The following is a 14,519-nucleotide window of genomic DNA, read 5'->3' on the forward strand; positions in this document are numbered from 1 at the left end:
CCAGTCATGCCAGGGCTATGGCCTCTATCACCTTGCAGGCTGCGGAGGTGAGAGAGACCGGTCGATAGGATGACAGTTCCCTAGCCGGTTTTCTGGCCTTAACGATGGGTGCCACAATGGCTGTGCGCCATGCCTCTGGCACCTGCCCTGACTGCCAGATCTCATTGAAGCACTCGAGCAGGCGCTGTTGCTCACTGGTGCCCAGGTTACGGAGCATCTGTGGCGTTACACCGTCTGCTCCGAGTGCGCTGCGGCGTTTCCCTCTCCTCAGAGCCGCCTGGAGCTCGTGCAGGGCAAGTGGCTCTTTGCAGAGGGCAGCGACCTGGCTGGACGTACAAACAGGGTGGATGCTGTGTAGACAGGTGGGTAGCTGACCAGAGGGGTGTCTGACCGGTAAGATCCCTGCACTTTGTGGCACGGGAGGGGCAAACCGGTCCGCCAGAAGTTCTGCAAGTGCCTCTTCGCTGATTCCTAGCGAGATGGCCACAGCGAGGACGCGTTGACGGCTCGTCCTCTTGCCGGTGAGGGACTTGAGTAGTCGCCAGGCTAGGGGGCCCCTTGAAGGGTCCTTGATGCTGGAGCACAGGCTCACCCAGCTCTGATTCCTCCTGCGCCGGGCCTGTCTTCTACAGCAAGCATCCACCCGTCTGTATTCAGTCCAGTGTTCTGCCTTCCCTGTCCGAAGCGCTCTGCGCTCCGTGCGGCGCCTGGAGGCGCGGAGATTGAGTAGGCGGAGATCCGGGGCAGGGGTGTCCAGTGGTGCAGAGCACTGAATGGTAGCCGCCTGGGCACACTCCGCGATGGCATCTAGAAAGTCACAGCGATCGGCCTCCTCACTGCAATGCTTCCTAAACAGAGACCAGTCTATGACGTGGAAAGTTCTGGTCTTTGGCTTCCTTCCATGTACAGCGGTGATCACAATGGGGAAGTGGTCCGAGCCCCAAGTGTTCAGAGTTGTGTCCCAGGAGTAGAAGCACTGTTCTGTGGTGAGGGAGAGATCGATGGCTGAGTTCACCCCTCGGCGGACATAGGTGGGTCCTCCGCTGTTCAAGATCACCATTCCGGCTCTGCTGATGGCGTCGCGGAGGCTTCGGCCTCGGCTGGAGCAGCGGCGACTTGCCCAGTCTGTGTGGTGGGCATTGAAATCGCCACACAGGACTGCTTGCCTCCCGAGGCGTAAAGCCAGCTGGTCAAGGATGGAGGAGTCCCATGTCTTTCCTGGTCGTATGTATATGCTCGCCACGTGGCAAAAAGGGGTGGTGGCCGATTTTCACTTGACTTTGTGATGTATCTATCAGCAACGATTGGGCCCTAATTCGTAGCACAGGATTCAACGTCACGCTGGTGGAATTCCGCAGGCAAATTGCACAAAGCTATCAGATGCAATGGGACAATAAGCATAGAGGGCCTGTTCAACATAGAATCCCAAAGTCTGGTGATGTCCTGACTGGTACGCGCTATGACCGCGTGGCCCACTTTGTTGCACCAGTACCTAATGGGAAGAGGTGGAGGTGTGCATGAGGTAATTGCAACAGCGCAGAGCACACACAATACACAATGTATGACGACGGCACGTGTATTGCATGATTTAAACAATGCCACACTAAATAAGTGCTCGAATACATGGAGCTTATGGTAGCGACCGGAAAGTGCTGACCGCTGGCTTTCCGAAATTCTCTCAGTAGTTTCCTAGATGCGCTAGTGGTAATGCACTAATCGTCTGAAACACCAAAGCCAGCTGTATTCAGTTTTGATCGAACTGTATTGCATTTTTATTTCTATAAAAAGTGTATATTTCACTTTTAAGCTCGAAAATTGGCGACAGTGGGACGGCGTTTATTTGCCGGATGTCTATCAAGTCTGTGAGCTCTAGAAATAGACTCGTTCGAGAACTGCAAATTAAGCGTGGACGTCAGTACGTCAGGTAAGATTCTCTTTAATTCTACCCTCGATTCAGACTGTTCGTCTGCCAGCCTGCAAAAAGTAAATTTCAGGATGGTGACAGTCCTTCAGAGTCATCTAAAATTCGACTGATTGCAGCTGGTTCATCGTGCGAAGCAGTTGATAAAACAGCGAAGCTGCCGACTCCAGCACAACCTTCTAAAGAAACCATTTTTTTCCTCGACGGCAGTGAGATGATCATTGTTATCAGTTAACTGTTTTACAAATTCAGTTGAATTTCTTCCAATTAGCTAAGCTGAGCAACAAGCTTGGCGGTGTTTTATGTATCTAGACCTTTAGAATTTGAGGAGGGCCACAGTATTACCGTTTGTCAAGATGCGCCCGGGTTCGTGAACGACGGGGGGCTCGAGCCAACCACCGTTAGAGTGACGCTCCGTAGCATGGTAATGGTCAGCGATGACTCTCCGCCAATCAGCTGTGCTCGCGGGTGTTTATTTGGTGCGGAGAACAATCTTGCCAACCAAACCTGGCAGGCCACCGAAGATTATGCCGGAGGGGGCGTCGCATGCTTGTCGCGCCATTTTCTTTTGGTCATCACTTGTCTGACCTGGGTTTAGCTCAATATCTCTAGCCGCAAGCTGCGTTTTTGTAACATCGTAGCACTCGCATAAAGCGTTAAAAAAACATGCGGGCATAGAAACAGCAGTGAGGTTATATTGATCGTATGCTTACAGTGATAGAATATTAGGCTACACCAGAATAAGCAAAAAAGTTGACGGATTCATGTGCCTGTCACCTTCTCATCCCAATTGAAGGAACATGCAGACAATCCGCGCTTAAAGAGTGATGGAATAGGGCTTCATCACAGCGTTGCTGCAGCTGGCATTGATAGGAGTGCATTTGAAGAAAGGCGATGGCATGGGCATCCGAAGCTGGCAGCGCTGCGAAAGAGTGAGGCACATGCCTAGCAGATTCCGCGAAACATCAGGCGCTTATTTAAATACAAGCGTGCAAAATGTTCTGGGTGATCACATCTGCACCAGAAAGCACAAGAAAAGTTTGATGGATCGGCATGCCTGCTGCGTTTTCATGCCTGGCCGATATTGTTGATGGAGAACCGGACATGGCGCTTCCATGTGGATTACCTCCATATGAAGAAAGTTACAAAGAAAGACGTGTACCCGTTGCCACGAATTGACGACGTGCTTGACTGTCTGCGGTGCCAGCTATTGCTCTATTGACCTCATACTGTCAGGTCGCTGTCGACGATATGAACAAAGAAATGACCGCATTTATAGCATCCGATGGTCCTTTCCAGTTCAATGTGGCCCTGTTTGGATAAAGTCATGGAGTTTTACATGCCAAAACCACGAACGGACTATGAGGCATGTCGTAGTGAGGGATCTCGGAATAATGTGGACCACCTGGGGTTCTAGTATACTTGTGCTTTCGCATTTCGCCTCCATAGAAACGCGGCCGCCGTGGCCGGGATTGTCCCCTCTGGGTTATGTATCGTGCCGGTCAGGTTTCAGAATATGATGGACTTCATGCTTCGGGGTTTTAACTGGTCCACGTGTGTGTGCTAATTCGACGACGTTATCGACTTTTCACAAACATTTGACACTCACGTTGCATGTCTCTCTACCATACTTCATGTTTTTTGTTACGCCAGCCTGCAACATAACTCATCTAAATGTCATTTTGACCGCTGCTAGATTACACTCTTGGGTCATCTTGTCCCCGCTTAGGGAGTACAACCTGACCCATACAAGCTTGTTCCGTCGAAGTCTTTCCGCAAGATTCGCAATATTTTTGCGCTGTGCTCTTAGTTCCAACGATTCCTCCGAGGGTTTGCCGCCTTTCCTCGGCGTCCCACTGACTTTGCGAAGGACAGCGTAACCTTCCCACGGGGACCTCGACAACCTGCCGCCTTGTCTAGTCTCATCGTACATTTGCAATCAGCAACGATACTCGCCCACTTCTAATCTAATGTCCCAACAAAAATGCCTATTTATGCCGGTGTTCATGGTGCACGTAGGCGCTGTCCTAGTCTAGCGTCAGTGTGGCGACGATCGCATTATAGCTTGGGTGGAAGCTCCGTGTTATATGTCAGATATACGCTCTAACGTCAGCTGCCGGGGGTTGTACACGCGCACATGTGGTCGACTTGGTATAACGTGGCTTTCACCGCCTTAAAAATCTTCTGTAAGTCCCATTGAAGCGATTTATATTGGCATGGTCAACATTTCTATTGTTGCCGGAGAAATAGACGCAACACCCTGTGCTAAATGCGCGCATGTTTGAGCCTACCATGAGGCCCATAGATCAGTTGGGTATTTCTAAAAAAGTTGTTTCGCCAATACACTCTTACTGCAACGACGCTGTGGATCAATACTGTGGTTTGATATCCATGATTAAAAAAAAGATATTTGATGGTTGTAACAACGTGGGTGCTCTTCTGCTACGCGATAAGCTCTGCCTTGTTCGACGAGCGTTCGATTGCTCTCTGTCGATACATTGTGCAATTAGCTTGTTTGTTGGACGTGTTTTCTGCACGCAAATAAAAAATTGTGCCTGTTAGTTATACCAGTCAACGGTACAGTGCGAATCACACTTGTCAAATAACGAGCTGCGGACTGCGGACAGCGCGGGAGTCCCAAGCAGTAGTAGCAGATGTGTTATAAATGCGTTTGTTCTATAGGATTCCCAGCAAACGTTAGCCAAGCTGCTAGAAATAAAAATATAATGAACACGGTTCGAGATACAATCAAAAGATCTACGGTGTTTGGACGTCACACCTCTCACAACACATCTTATAATTTATAATTTTACCTTGCACCGCCTTTTATAAATCTTTTTTTGATTGTTTATCTAGAACAACCTGGCTAACGTAGCGGAACCTTTTGTATAGCACGTTCGCCAAGCATGCATCGTCACCATGCGAGGCCTTCTTGTGGCGTTAAACCGCATTTATTTTCGGGAAAGGCGGTGACAAATAAGCCGTTTGGCCACTTTATCCAAAGGTGATTAAGCTTTTCCAGCTAGAATGAGATGAAGCCCGATTTTATTTTCTTCTGTCTTTTTCTGGCCTCCCTCCGCGACTCCCCAGCTTTACGGAAATGGTGTCCTCACAAACATACGTCGCATTCTTTTTGTGTAATCTCTGGATACTCGTGCTTAACTGGGTAGGGGCATTGTCGAAGAAGAAAGTGTGTATGTACCACGCTTGCTTAGCAAGACCAGTGATCTCTTTGTTGGAACACGCTATGAGCCTCATACTGCAGGCACAGATAGCACAATAGGCTTGAAATGCTTAAGATGATGCCTGTGGCACACACAAACATTCTAAAGCCATGGGTGCTTAGGTGTTTCGTGGTTGCATTAGGTTAGCCGTTCACAAGCATTGTTCACTCTTGTTCACAAGCACAGGCTCCTTGAGCAAGGGATTACGCAGTGAGAATGTCTTACGCTTCACGCTGGCAGTTCACAGACGCCACTGTTTTTTGTCCAAAGAAAACCGATAACCTAACCAGTGGACAGCACCTACAAACACCGCGGTAGATTATCGCAATCAAGAGACATTTAAGTGTACTGCAGCTACTGGTGCAGCCAAAGGCGTGCAGTGGTTCCCCGATGAGCTTGTATGAAACATCACGTAAATTTCTCGGAAAACGAGAATCTTCAAATCGCCTCTCCAAAGTGTTCCGCACGACGCGATAGCGACACATACACGAATCGCCACGCCGGCTCGCACAAGCCGACAGAAAGAAAGGCTAGTGGCGCGCTTTTCTTTTCCCCCTATTGAAAGGTCTATATCCGCAAATATATCTGGCAAGAGATTACCCACGCTAAACCACGCCAACGCAGTAAATAAATCACCAACCACTTTAAAATGTCTGTTGCTTACACAGTATTGCTGCAGGCGGTCGTCCCATTGGCTTATCTCTAGTTTTAACATGGCAAATTTTTCAGGAGCTGGTGCAAAGTGGCGGCAATGTGTTTTCAATTATTTATCTAAACATATTTTGTTACATAGCTTGTAATTAGTGAAAGGCGCACGAAATTTTAGTCTGTCTAACACCATGCCAGCATCAATAGGAAGGGCTGAAGCGGGATATCTTTTTAAGGAGAACGGCTTCCTTTGCCTTTTTCGCCCCTTTTCGTAGTTGGCGGTGGCAGATGGCCGGCGGCAATTCACAATCGGTGGTGCGACTTGCAATACAAAGGCGCCGACGGAAAAGGCGCCTGCTCTCCTGGAACACAGTAACGAGAATAGCAGCTTGGGCTTGTTGGTTTTCCATCCTGCTAGTAACAGCGCAAAATATAGACAAGGGACGAGACAAGAAGACACCACAAGCGCTGCTCGTCTCGTCCCTTGTCTATATTTTGCGCTGTTACTAGCAGGACAGTAACGAGGAAGGCTGGGGCAAGTGGGAGAGGGGGATTTGTGCGTGTGAGTTTTCGCGCAACACATATGCCGGGAGAGGCGGGAAGGAAGAAAATTAGAGAGGTGTTGCTCTTTCCTTCGGTCGTCTGCTATCTCGTTCAATTGTTCCGCCTGTTAGCTTACATGGACAATCATTGTCGATGGTTTCTGTAAAACTTTTTCATTGCACACCAATCGGACCATTGTTAAACGGCAACCACCCGCACCATGGTCGATGCTTCGTGACCGCAGTATCATGGCACAACAAACTCGATGTTAGAATTTGTGCAAGTTTCTGAACTTGTTGTTGGGCTAGTTGGTATATGAATACTGATCCGTATATTGAAATCATTCCATTCGAAGCATGTACAAGTTAGTACATGCTTCAAACGCTGAAAAAGGTGCAAAATACTAAGAAAAAGACAGGCGTACTTTCCTTTCGCCGTACTTTGCTTGGTGTTTTGCGCCTTTGTCGCTTTATAACATTTCTTTAATAGTTTGGGCAGTTCGCGGCATCCGCTGTTAAAGTAGTTTTGTTGAGCGGAAGGTGAAACAGACAAGATGTGTGTGAATACGTTAACAAAGTATTTTACCTTTAGCTACACACCGTGCACAGCTCCTTGCGTGGAGGATAACAAAGAAGCTTTAGGGGAAGGTAAATGCATTGTACCAAACTCCAAAACAGAAATTCCTCGAGGTAACTTCAAGACAACAAGACGGCAGCAAGTATTCCAAAAGAAAGCGATCTGAATGATAGCACAGCCTAAATTAGGAACAAGTGGAGCTGGGCATCTGATTTATGGTGTTTATTGGTTAACCGTGGTCTATTAGAGTGACCGACAGATACCAAATATAGGAAAACATTTTTTCAGTGTGCCGGAAGTTTACATGCGCTAATGAGATTATGACGTCAGCATAAAGGAATGCAACGCAATAAGCAGAGTCTCTACGTTCCACCATGTTCCTACACTGTTAAGTGGAACCCATCGATATAATGACATCCCCTTTCCATTACTCCCCATAAGGTAAGTACCGATAAGGGAGGTCGTACTCGTAATAGCGAACAAAACATTTTTACCACGAGCGCCACTTCACTGTACCGATTAGCCTCGGTTGAATTTGATAAGCAAAATTTCCACACATTTTATCTAACGATATGTATTGATATTACCGGAAAGTAGCACATATATTTCCCGCACTTTAGCAGTGGTAACAATGCGGGAACTTGGGCAACATAAAGTACGCTGATATGTGGATAATTGCACCATTCAAATGAACATGAATAAATACGATATTTGAGTCACGAACGCAGTACACGTGGAAGGCCGATGTTGATCGGGGCAACACGAAGGCAACTTGGGATTATAGGAAGGATTGTTTACGTTGAGCGGGGGTGAGATGGGCCCGCATTCGTAACTTCTATTATAATGCCGCACTTTATTCGAAAAGTAGGCTGAATGGAAAAGAAAGCATAGTTGCGCAATCCATATCTCCGGTTGGTCGCCGCTATCACAATATTGAATTGTAAAAGGCTAGATTGCCTGTGCATGTAAAACAATGGGGGTGCGGGATGATATTGCGTGGCGGAAGGCGCAAATTGAGATCATTGGTTCACTAATCAAAGTAGCTGCCCTTTCCCTGTGCTCTCATTTTACTAGGTTTGAAGCGGACTTCAGCAATGACGAGACCGTGTGGGCACACGCAGTTGGCACAGTGCCATTCCACTTGGTGCGTGATGGCCTGGACCAGATAGTCGCCCAAAGGTTTCTGGCTGCGAGTAACTTCGATAGTGCGCGAAGGTGAATTCCATTTTAAACAATCTTACTCGGTTGTCTCGCGAATTCTTGCATCTCAAATGTTTTAGTGACGCAAAGCCAACCGCTTACCTTGAGAAACATGCTGTTACCTGGCTTATCGTACAAACGGTTAGTATCACGACTTAAAGCGGACAGCTGGCATAGCGGGAATAGCGACATTTCATGCACTTCCAGACCTTTAAAGAAATACGAAAAATGAATGGAAGAAAGACCAATACAAATAGGAGTCTGATAGGTCCAGCACTGTTCTTTTGTCTTCTTCCCTCAATATATTCTATTTCTTCAAGGAGCTGGAAATCCATGAAATTTTAGTATCGGGATATAGCTTAAGCTGTGCAAATACATTTTGCTAGAAGCAATGGTGGAGGACCTAGAAGGTGCGCATGTAACAGCACGATCAACGGAGCGGAAGGTGTGACGTGCACTCTGAAATCTGGCATTTTTGAGTTTCTCTGCGCAAATATAGACAGGCACTGCTGTCCATCATTGGGCAAGGGGACAAGAGAACTCTCAGCGATACGAGGTAGAATAGAAGTTACAAAACTGCAGGCTACATGCGTTGCACACAGGGCATGTGGGTGACAACAGAACCAACAAGCAAATCATGGCATACACTTTGAAAACTCACTTGTTTTTAGCTTACTTTCAATCTTATATCTCACCACTTAAGAGACTGTTTCAGTTATATTATAAATGTAGCTTTACTTTTACATTTCTCGATAAATCATGAATGCTTTGCATTACGTAGACATCACCTAAACCAAGTATAGAAAATGTGTCAGCAATTTCACGGTAATAAACGTACAATTCAATTATTTGGCATCTGTTAGACCACCAAATCTTACTGACACTAAAACAGTGTGCATGCATCCAGCGATCCTGGCGCAGCTGTTGACGTCGGAGCGGCTGCCGCGCATTCCTCAAGTAACGCATGTAAAGCGCATGGGTTGTGCCAAACATGCCAATAAAAGTGTGTCGAGCAGCCCACCCTCTCAAATAATGCATTCTAGACTGCGTGTTTCGGGGCAGTCCGTGTGGAATGGGGTCGCCGTCACCGTCGAGCTAACTACTACTGCTGCTGCCGCTGTCGTCATCACTGTCATCGCCTGGTTCTAGTCACCCTCAGAAAGGCGAAGGTTGTGCTACACAGCATATGCCGCGACAATGTTGGCTGCACGTTCCGGCTCGTAGAGGAGGGGGCGGTACCACTGCAGACAGCGGAAACCACTCTTTAGGAGCCTGATCCACCTCTACAGCACGGAAAGCATGGCGGCATGTGCTGTGTTGTACTGCCCCTCGGCTGTCTGCACTGGAGGGTGACCGGAAACTGAGGTCCGTAGCCACGGCTCCAACGAGTAGCCACTGTCGCCCGCACGAAGATGGAAATATTGCATTGAGTACGCCCTCGACGAGAGGCAAGTTGGCAACTGAGGAAAGTTACAGCATCATTTAACAAAAGTAGAGTTCATAGGTTGTGAGTCCCAAGTAAAAGTCCCAATGAGTGAGCATGTCCGTACTACACACAAACTGTTAATCAATATACAAGCGCACTACACGGTGCCTACCATGACCAAGATAAATCATCACTTTTCGTGCTATGAGTCACACAGTAGGAGCACGTATGTGTTTTTATTTGTTCTGATTTTGGTAGGCACTGGGTACAATAGCAGCACTAATACGTGTTCCTTTCGTTTGCTCCTGTCAGGCACCTGATAACATGCTTGTAACCTAAACATTAACATTGCCAATGGTGGCAGTAAATGTTTTCATTTTCTCTACTCCTAGCACACACTCATGTGCTTCTAATTCAGTTAAAAGATTGTGTCGGTGCGGACATGGCGTTCTCTTCGCTGCGGAGGCGGGACTGCGCGAAAAAAAATTTTTTCCGTCTCATCGAGGAGGTATTACCTGGGATTGGCGATGTGGCCCGCTTGGAACGACAGAAAGCTGAGCTAGTTGGTAAGGATTCATAACCTAGTGTATCCATATCCTAGTGTAGTGGTGGCCACTGTAGCTGAGCGCCTAAAGAAGTCGGTTTCGAGAGGGACGGACGTAATTACAGAGAGCAGTAATCGCAAAAAAAGAGTAGTGGCTATTCCGTATATTCATTCAGTGTCGCACAGGCTTAAAAAAGTTGCTAGTAGATATGATGTTAATGTTGCTTTCACTGCTCCCAATAAACTAGGTAAGATATGCGCTGCCGTACAGAATAAAAAGGAGCGGGTTAAAGGCAAAAAACGAACAGATATTTGTCCAGTGAAGCACAATAAGAACAACAGTTTTACTGAATGTCGTATGGGTGTGGTTTATCAAATTCCCCTTAGCTGTGGCCAGTTCTACGTAGGGTAAACGGGACGGTGTATCAATCAGAGGCTAATGGAGCATAAAAGGTCGTTAACCGGTGGATCGCCTTCTAATCTTTCGCTACATTGCCGAGATTGTAACTGCAAGCCAGAGTTAGATGAATGCGCGATACTGTGCAGGCATAAGAATGAAGATACGCGTCTTATGGTAGAGGCATGGCATATCTATAATGGTGGAAGTGCGTGCGTGAGTCAGCCTTCGATTACTTTACATAAAGAAGAGATTAAGTGCCTTAACAGTTATCTCTCACGTAGACCAGCACGTGTACCCGATTGACACGTGGTGTTAACATTCCTGAGCATGCGCAGATGAGTTTTGTGTCTTCTTTCATTTTCCGCCTCAGTGCTCCCTTCAGTTGATAGTCGGCGTTCGTGTTGTCCACTTCTCTACTCTTGTGTCCTGTCTGCACGCCTCACTTATATTTTGCATTATGGCCCGCTTGGAACCACCGGCGCAGCCACGTCGTCAGCCAGAGGAAAAAGTCCTGGTCGGACCCCGGTCGCATCGCGTCAACGGCCAGGATTCTCATGTCGACGTCACAGATCTGAGGAAATATATGAACAGAGAAAGTGCCTGAAAAAAGAATCTGCACAGAAAGCGTGAGGTATCCTTGCGAACGTGCTGTTGGGGGCGTAGTGTCGCTTGCGGCAAGCGAATGCAGCCTTGCGCTCACTCTTGGGTTCAGTTAATAGATACAAGGCTGCCGTCCACGCATCCGATCACGCTGGGAATAGCAGCGCGCCACAGGGGTGCCTTTTCGTCGGCGATCTTCGGCAAATGGACCCTCTTTTTGTGGGCCCCTGTGTTTACGACAGCCTCTGCCACGCGTCGTACGCACTCGCTCACAGTAGGCTGCGACACACGGACCGTCTCCTCGCACCCTATGGACGCTTGGAAGCTCCCGGTGGCGAATAAGCTCTACGCACACAACACCTGCACCACCGACAGTCCTGTTGCTCTCTCCGCTACTACCTCCCCCGCCAGTTCCTTGCAGAACAACCACACCGTTTTCTTCGAGAGGCGAAAATGCCGTCAAAAATGGTCATTCGGAATGTGAAACGCGTCGTCTGGCTCTCGGTGTCCACATCGTCCACGGCAAAGAGCCACTGCTGTTGACCGTTTTTCCATGGGTGCTACCATGTTGCTACGCAGGGGCGCCATCTATGGGCAGTCGGCATGCTAGCTTGGGCGAGCGCTCCGTTTTGCATTGCCGATATACGCTGGGCGATAGTTTCTGGCGTTTGTTTTCGCGCTCGTGTGGTCTGTTTAGTATGACGTGGCGCCTTCAACGTGAAAAACGGTTCTGTGAGACGTACTCAAGTGGCTGAAGTCGGTATGGCCGGACTTTCTGCTGACGTTGAGGCGGACGGAGCACGCAGCGCGATGTGTTCGCGCATGTTTGAGCCTACAATCAGCCTCGGAGATCAATTCTGTATTTCTGAAAGTTTCATTCACTAATGTGACCTTAATGCAGTATAATCCTCTAGTTCTGAGCGGTGGTTAAGGAGCAATGAAACATATTGGACGATCGTAACAGCGTGGGTACCGTTCTGCTACTATAGGAGCTGTGCTTGTATACTTCGTCAAGTATTCAAACTGTTAGCTGCAGATAACATTGCGTGTCCACTTCGTTCGGTGGATAAGGTTTCCGCCCTTGAATAATGTAGTTATGCTTAGTAATAACAGCATACCTTACTGTGTGAACTACACTTGTGCAGCAAAGCGACCGTTTACGAACTGCTCGAGCATCCTAAGCAGTGGTAGGTGCTGTATTACAGATATATTTGTTCTACATAGCGCATGGTCCAAGCTTGTGGCATCAACGTTTAGAGATCTGTAAACGTTGTGCGGCATGACTATCTGTATCATGCTGGTTCACCAACTGCAGTGATCGTCGTGTTGAGCAGCTCCATCGACCTCTCACATGCAGGTGGCTAGCGCAGACATATAGTGATTTCAAGCCTACTAGACTTGAATTGCGTCAAACGGATGCCGGTGTAACACAAATATTTGATAGCGCCTGCCGCTTAGATGTCTCGTGGTTGCCTTAGGTTGGCCGTACACGAACATGCGCTCTTAATTATGTTTTTGTCCCTATGCCAAGCAATCGGATAGTGAGCATATTTACCATTCCATGCTGGTAATACAGAAACGTCGGTTCTCTTCTTTGAAATAAAACTGATATACGCAACACAACATACACACACCGCGGCTGATAATGCACGTCGCGTGTTTGCGCCCCCAAGAGATATATCCGCGTACTGTAGTTACCGATGCACCAAAAGGCTTCTCTGACGACCTTATATGAATGGACATTCTGTAAATCACACAAAGTGCGATCTAAAACGTCTCGCAATCGTTCGGCAGCACGCGTCAGCAATAGACGAGAAAACCATGGTCAGGCAGCGCTACTGCGCCTCCTGACCACGCCCCCAACGGAAATACGTAGAGAAGCGCCTTCGTGCCATGGCGCAGTCTCCACTTTGTTTACTTTGTTTCGTACGCGCATTTCTACGCTGCTCGTGCTCACGGCGCCCCGTTTTCGACGGCGGCAGATCGCCTGCTTGAGCAACAGCGATGCAAAGATTGCAGTGCAGTTTAAAGAAGGTAGCCTACGCCGACAGCTTATTTCGTGGCGGCAACCTCACGAAAGGGGATGGTCTGCTTCCGCACGTGGACGGCATTGAACAAATTGGGGACGGTGATGTGACAGTGAAAGCCAAGTGCGTGTCACAGGTGTCCGACAAGATCGTATACGACGTCGAGTTAGAGGTATGCACCGAGCTCACAAATTTAGCTAATTTTATTTCAAAAACAACATAAGTCACTCTGGCAACAGGAACTTCTGTTGTCATACTACTCGATGACTGCAGATACCGTGGGCTGCTTGTTGACGGTTCTGTCACTTCAGAGAGGCATCCTCTGGAATCTGTTTCACATGCGTCTTGCTGCTGCTCAAGAGCTGTGTCGCTGCAGTACGAAAGCACATGTCCCGGTGGTGAGGACTGCTGAGAAGACTGCTCTGATTGCCATTGGTCTGTTAGACGCCGCTCCCATCGGCATCGCATAGAAATGAGACAGTATGTGCGCCAATTTGTTGTCGAAATGAAATTACTCCCAATATGTTTGCAAAGGTAACGTTCCTGTGATTGTGTGCATATATTATTCTGCAAGAGTGCTACCACTACAAGTTATGATACTTGCGCACTGCCAGTCATAACTTTTCGCCCTCTCTCGATCTGGTGCGTTCTTTCTGCATACAGGTGAAAAGATGGTAGGGATGTATGATGGATGCTGACTTAGGTTACTCTTGCAGTTGCGACCGAAATGGGTGCTGCAAATTCGCGTGCTCTTTGATGGCTCCCAGGGAGTGTCATCAGCACTGCGAGCACAGAAATAACTCATGCATTAGCAATAAGCATGGCCCAATACTAACGAGGAAGACCCTCTTCCAATCTTCAGCAACGTGGCCTAGCTTATGACTCCTTATAGCCTCTCAGCTTTAGGTTCAGGCACACCACAAACTAAGGAGTTTTTGGCAAACTATACCCGCCTTTATTATATGGTGATTCGGAGATGCCTGTAACTTGTGCTGCCTATTTCTTGTCACATAACATCATAGCATGGCACGAAGAGAACTGCATTACTATAAAGCTAACGCAGTAATGTGGAAAGTTGGGCGAGTTGGTGAATAATAACCATACCGTGTTGATGAAGCGGCGCACTGACCAATACAAATCGAATCTTACATGCACAGCGAGTGTCATGTATTCATGTGTGTCTACGTTGTCCTGGTCAGTGCTCTGCTTCACGAGAACACTAAAGCAGTTTCCTTCCCAGAGTACACAAAATCCTACAGCACAACAGCCAAAAGACACATCTGCTCAATATTAACAATTTAAGAACTACATAGGTGCAGATTGCCTTATATCATGCTGCAATAAATATTTAATTTATATCACGCCTTATCCATTGCAGATGTTGGAGCCATTGCAACTAATTGCATTAGT

At 47.7% G+C, this 14,519-nt stretch overlaps 1 protein-coding gene across 1 annotated transcript in view; it reads left to right on the forward strand.

Annotated features, from left to right (window-relative positions):
* The first annotated feature begins 1,073 nt into the window (after positions 1-1,073).
* Positions 1,074-14,519, forward strand: part of LOC135899414 (putative sodium-dependent multivitamin transporter) — a 133,217-nt gene continuing 119,771 nt past the window's right edge. The window contains exons 1-2 of the mRNA XM_065428660.2: positions 1,074-1,132; positions 7,987-8,127. Coding sequence (XP_065284732.2) covers positions 1,074-1,132; positions 7,987-8,127 — 200 coding nt within the window. The remainder of the gene's footprint in view (positions 1,133-7,986; positions 8,128-14,519) is intronic.

This window comes from Dermacentor albipictus, chromosome 6 (assembly GCF_038994185.2).
Source record: "Dermacentor albipictus isolate Rhodes 1998 colony chromosome 6, USDA_Dalb.pri_finalv2, whole genome shotgun sequence".
Lineage (NCBI taxonomy): Eukaryota > Metazoa > Arthropoda > Arachnida > Ixodida > Ixodidae > Dermacentor > Dermacentor albipictus.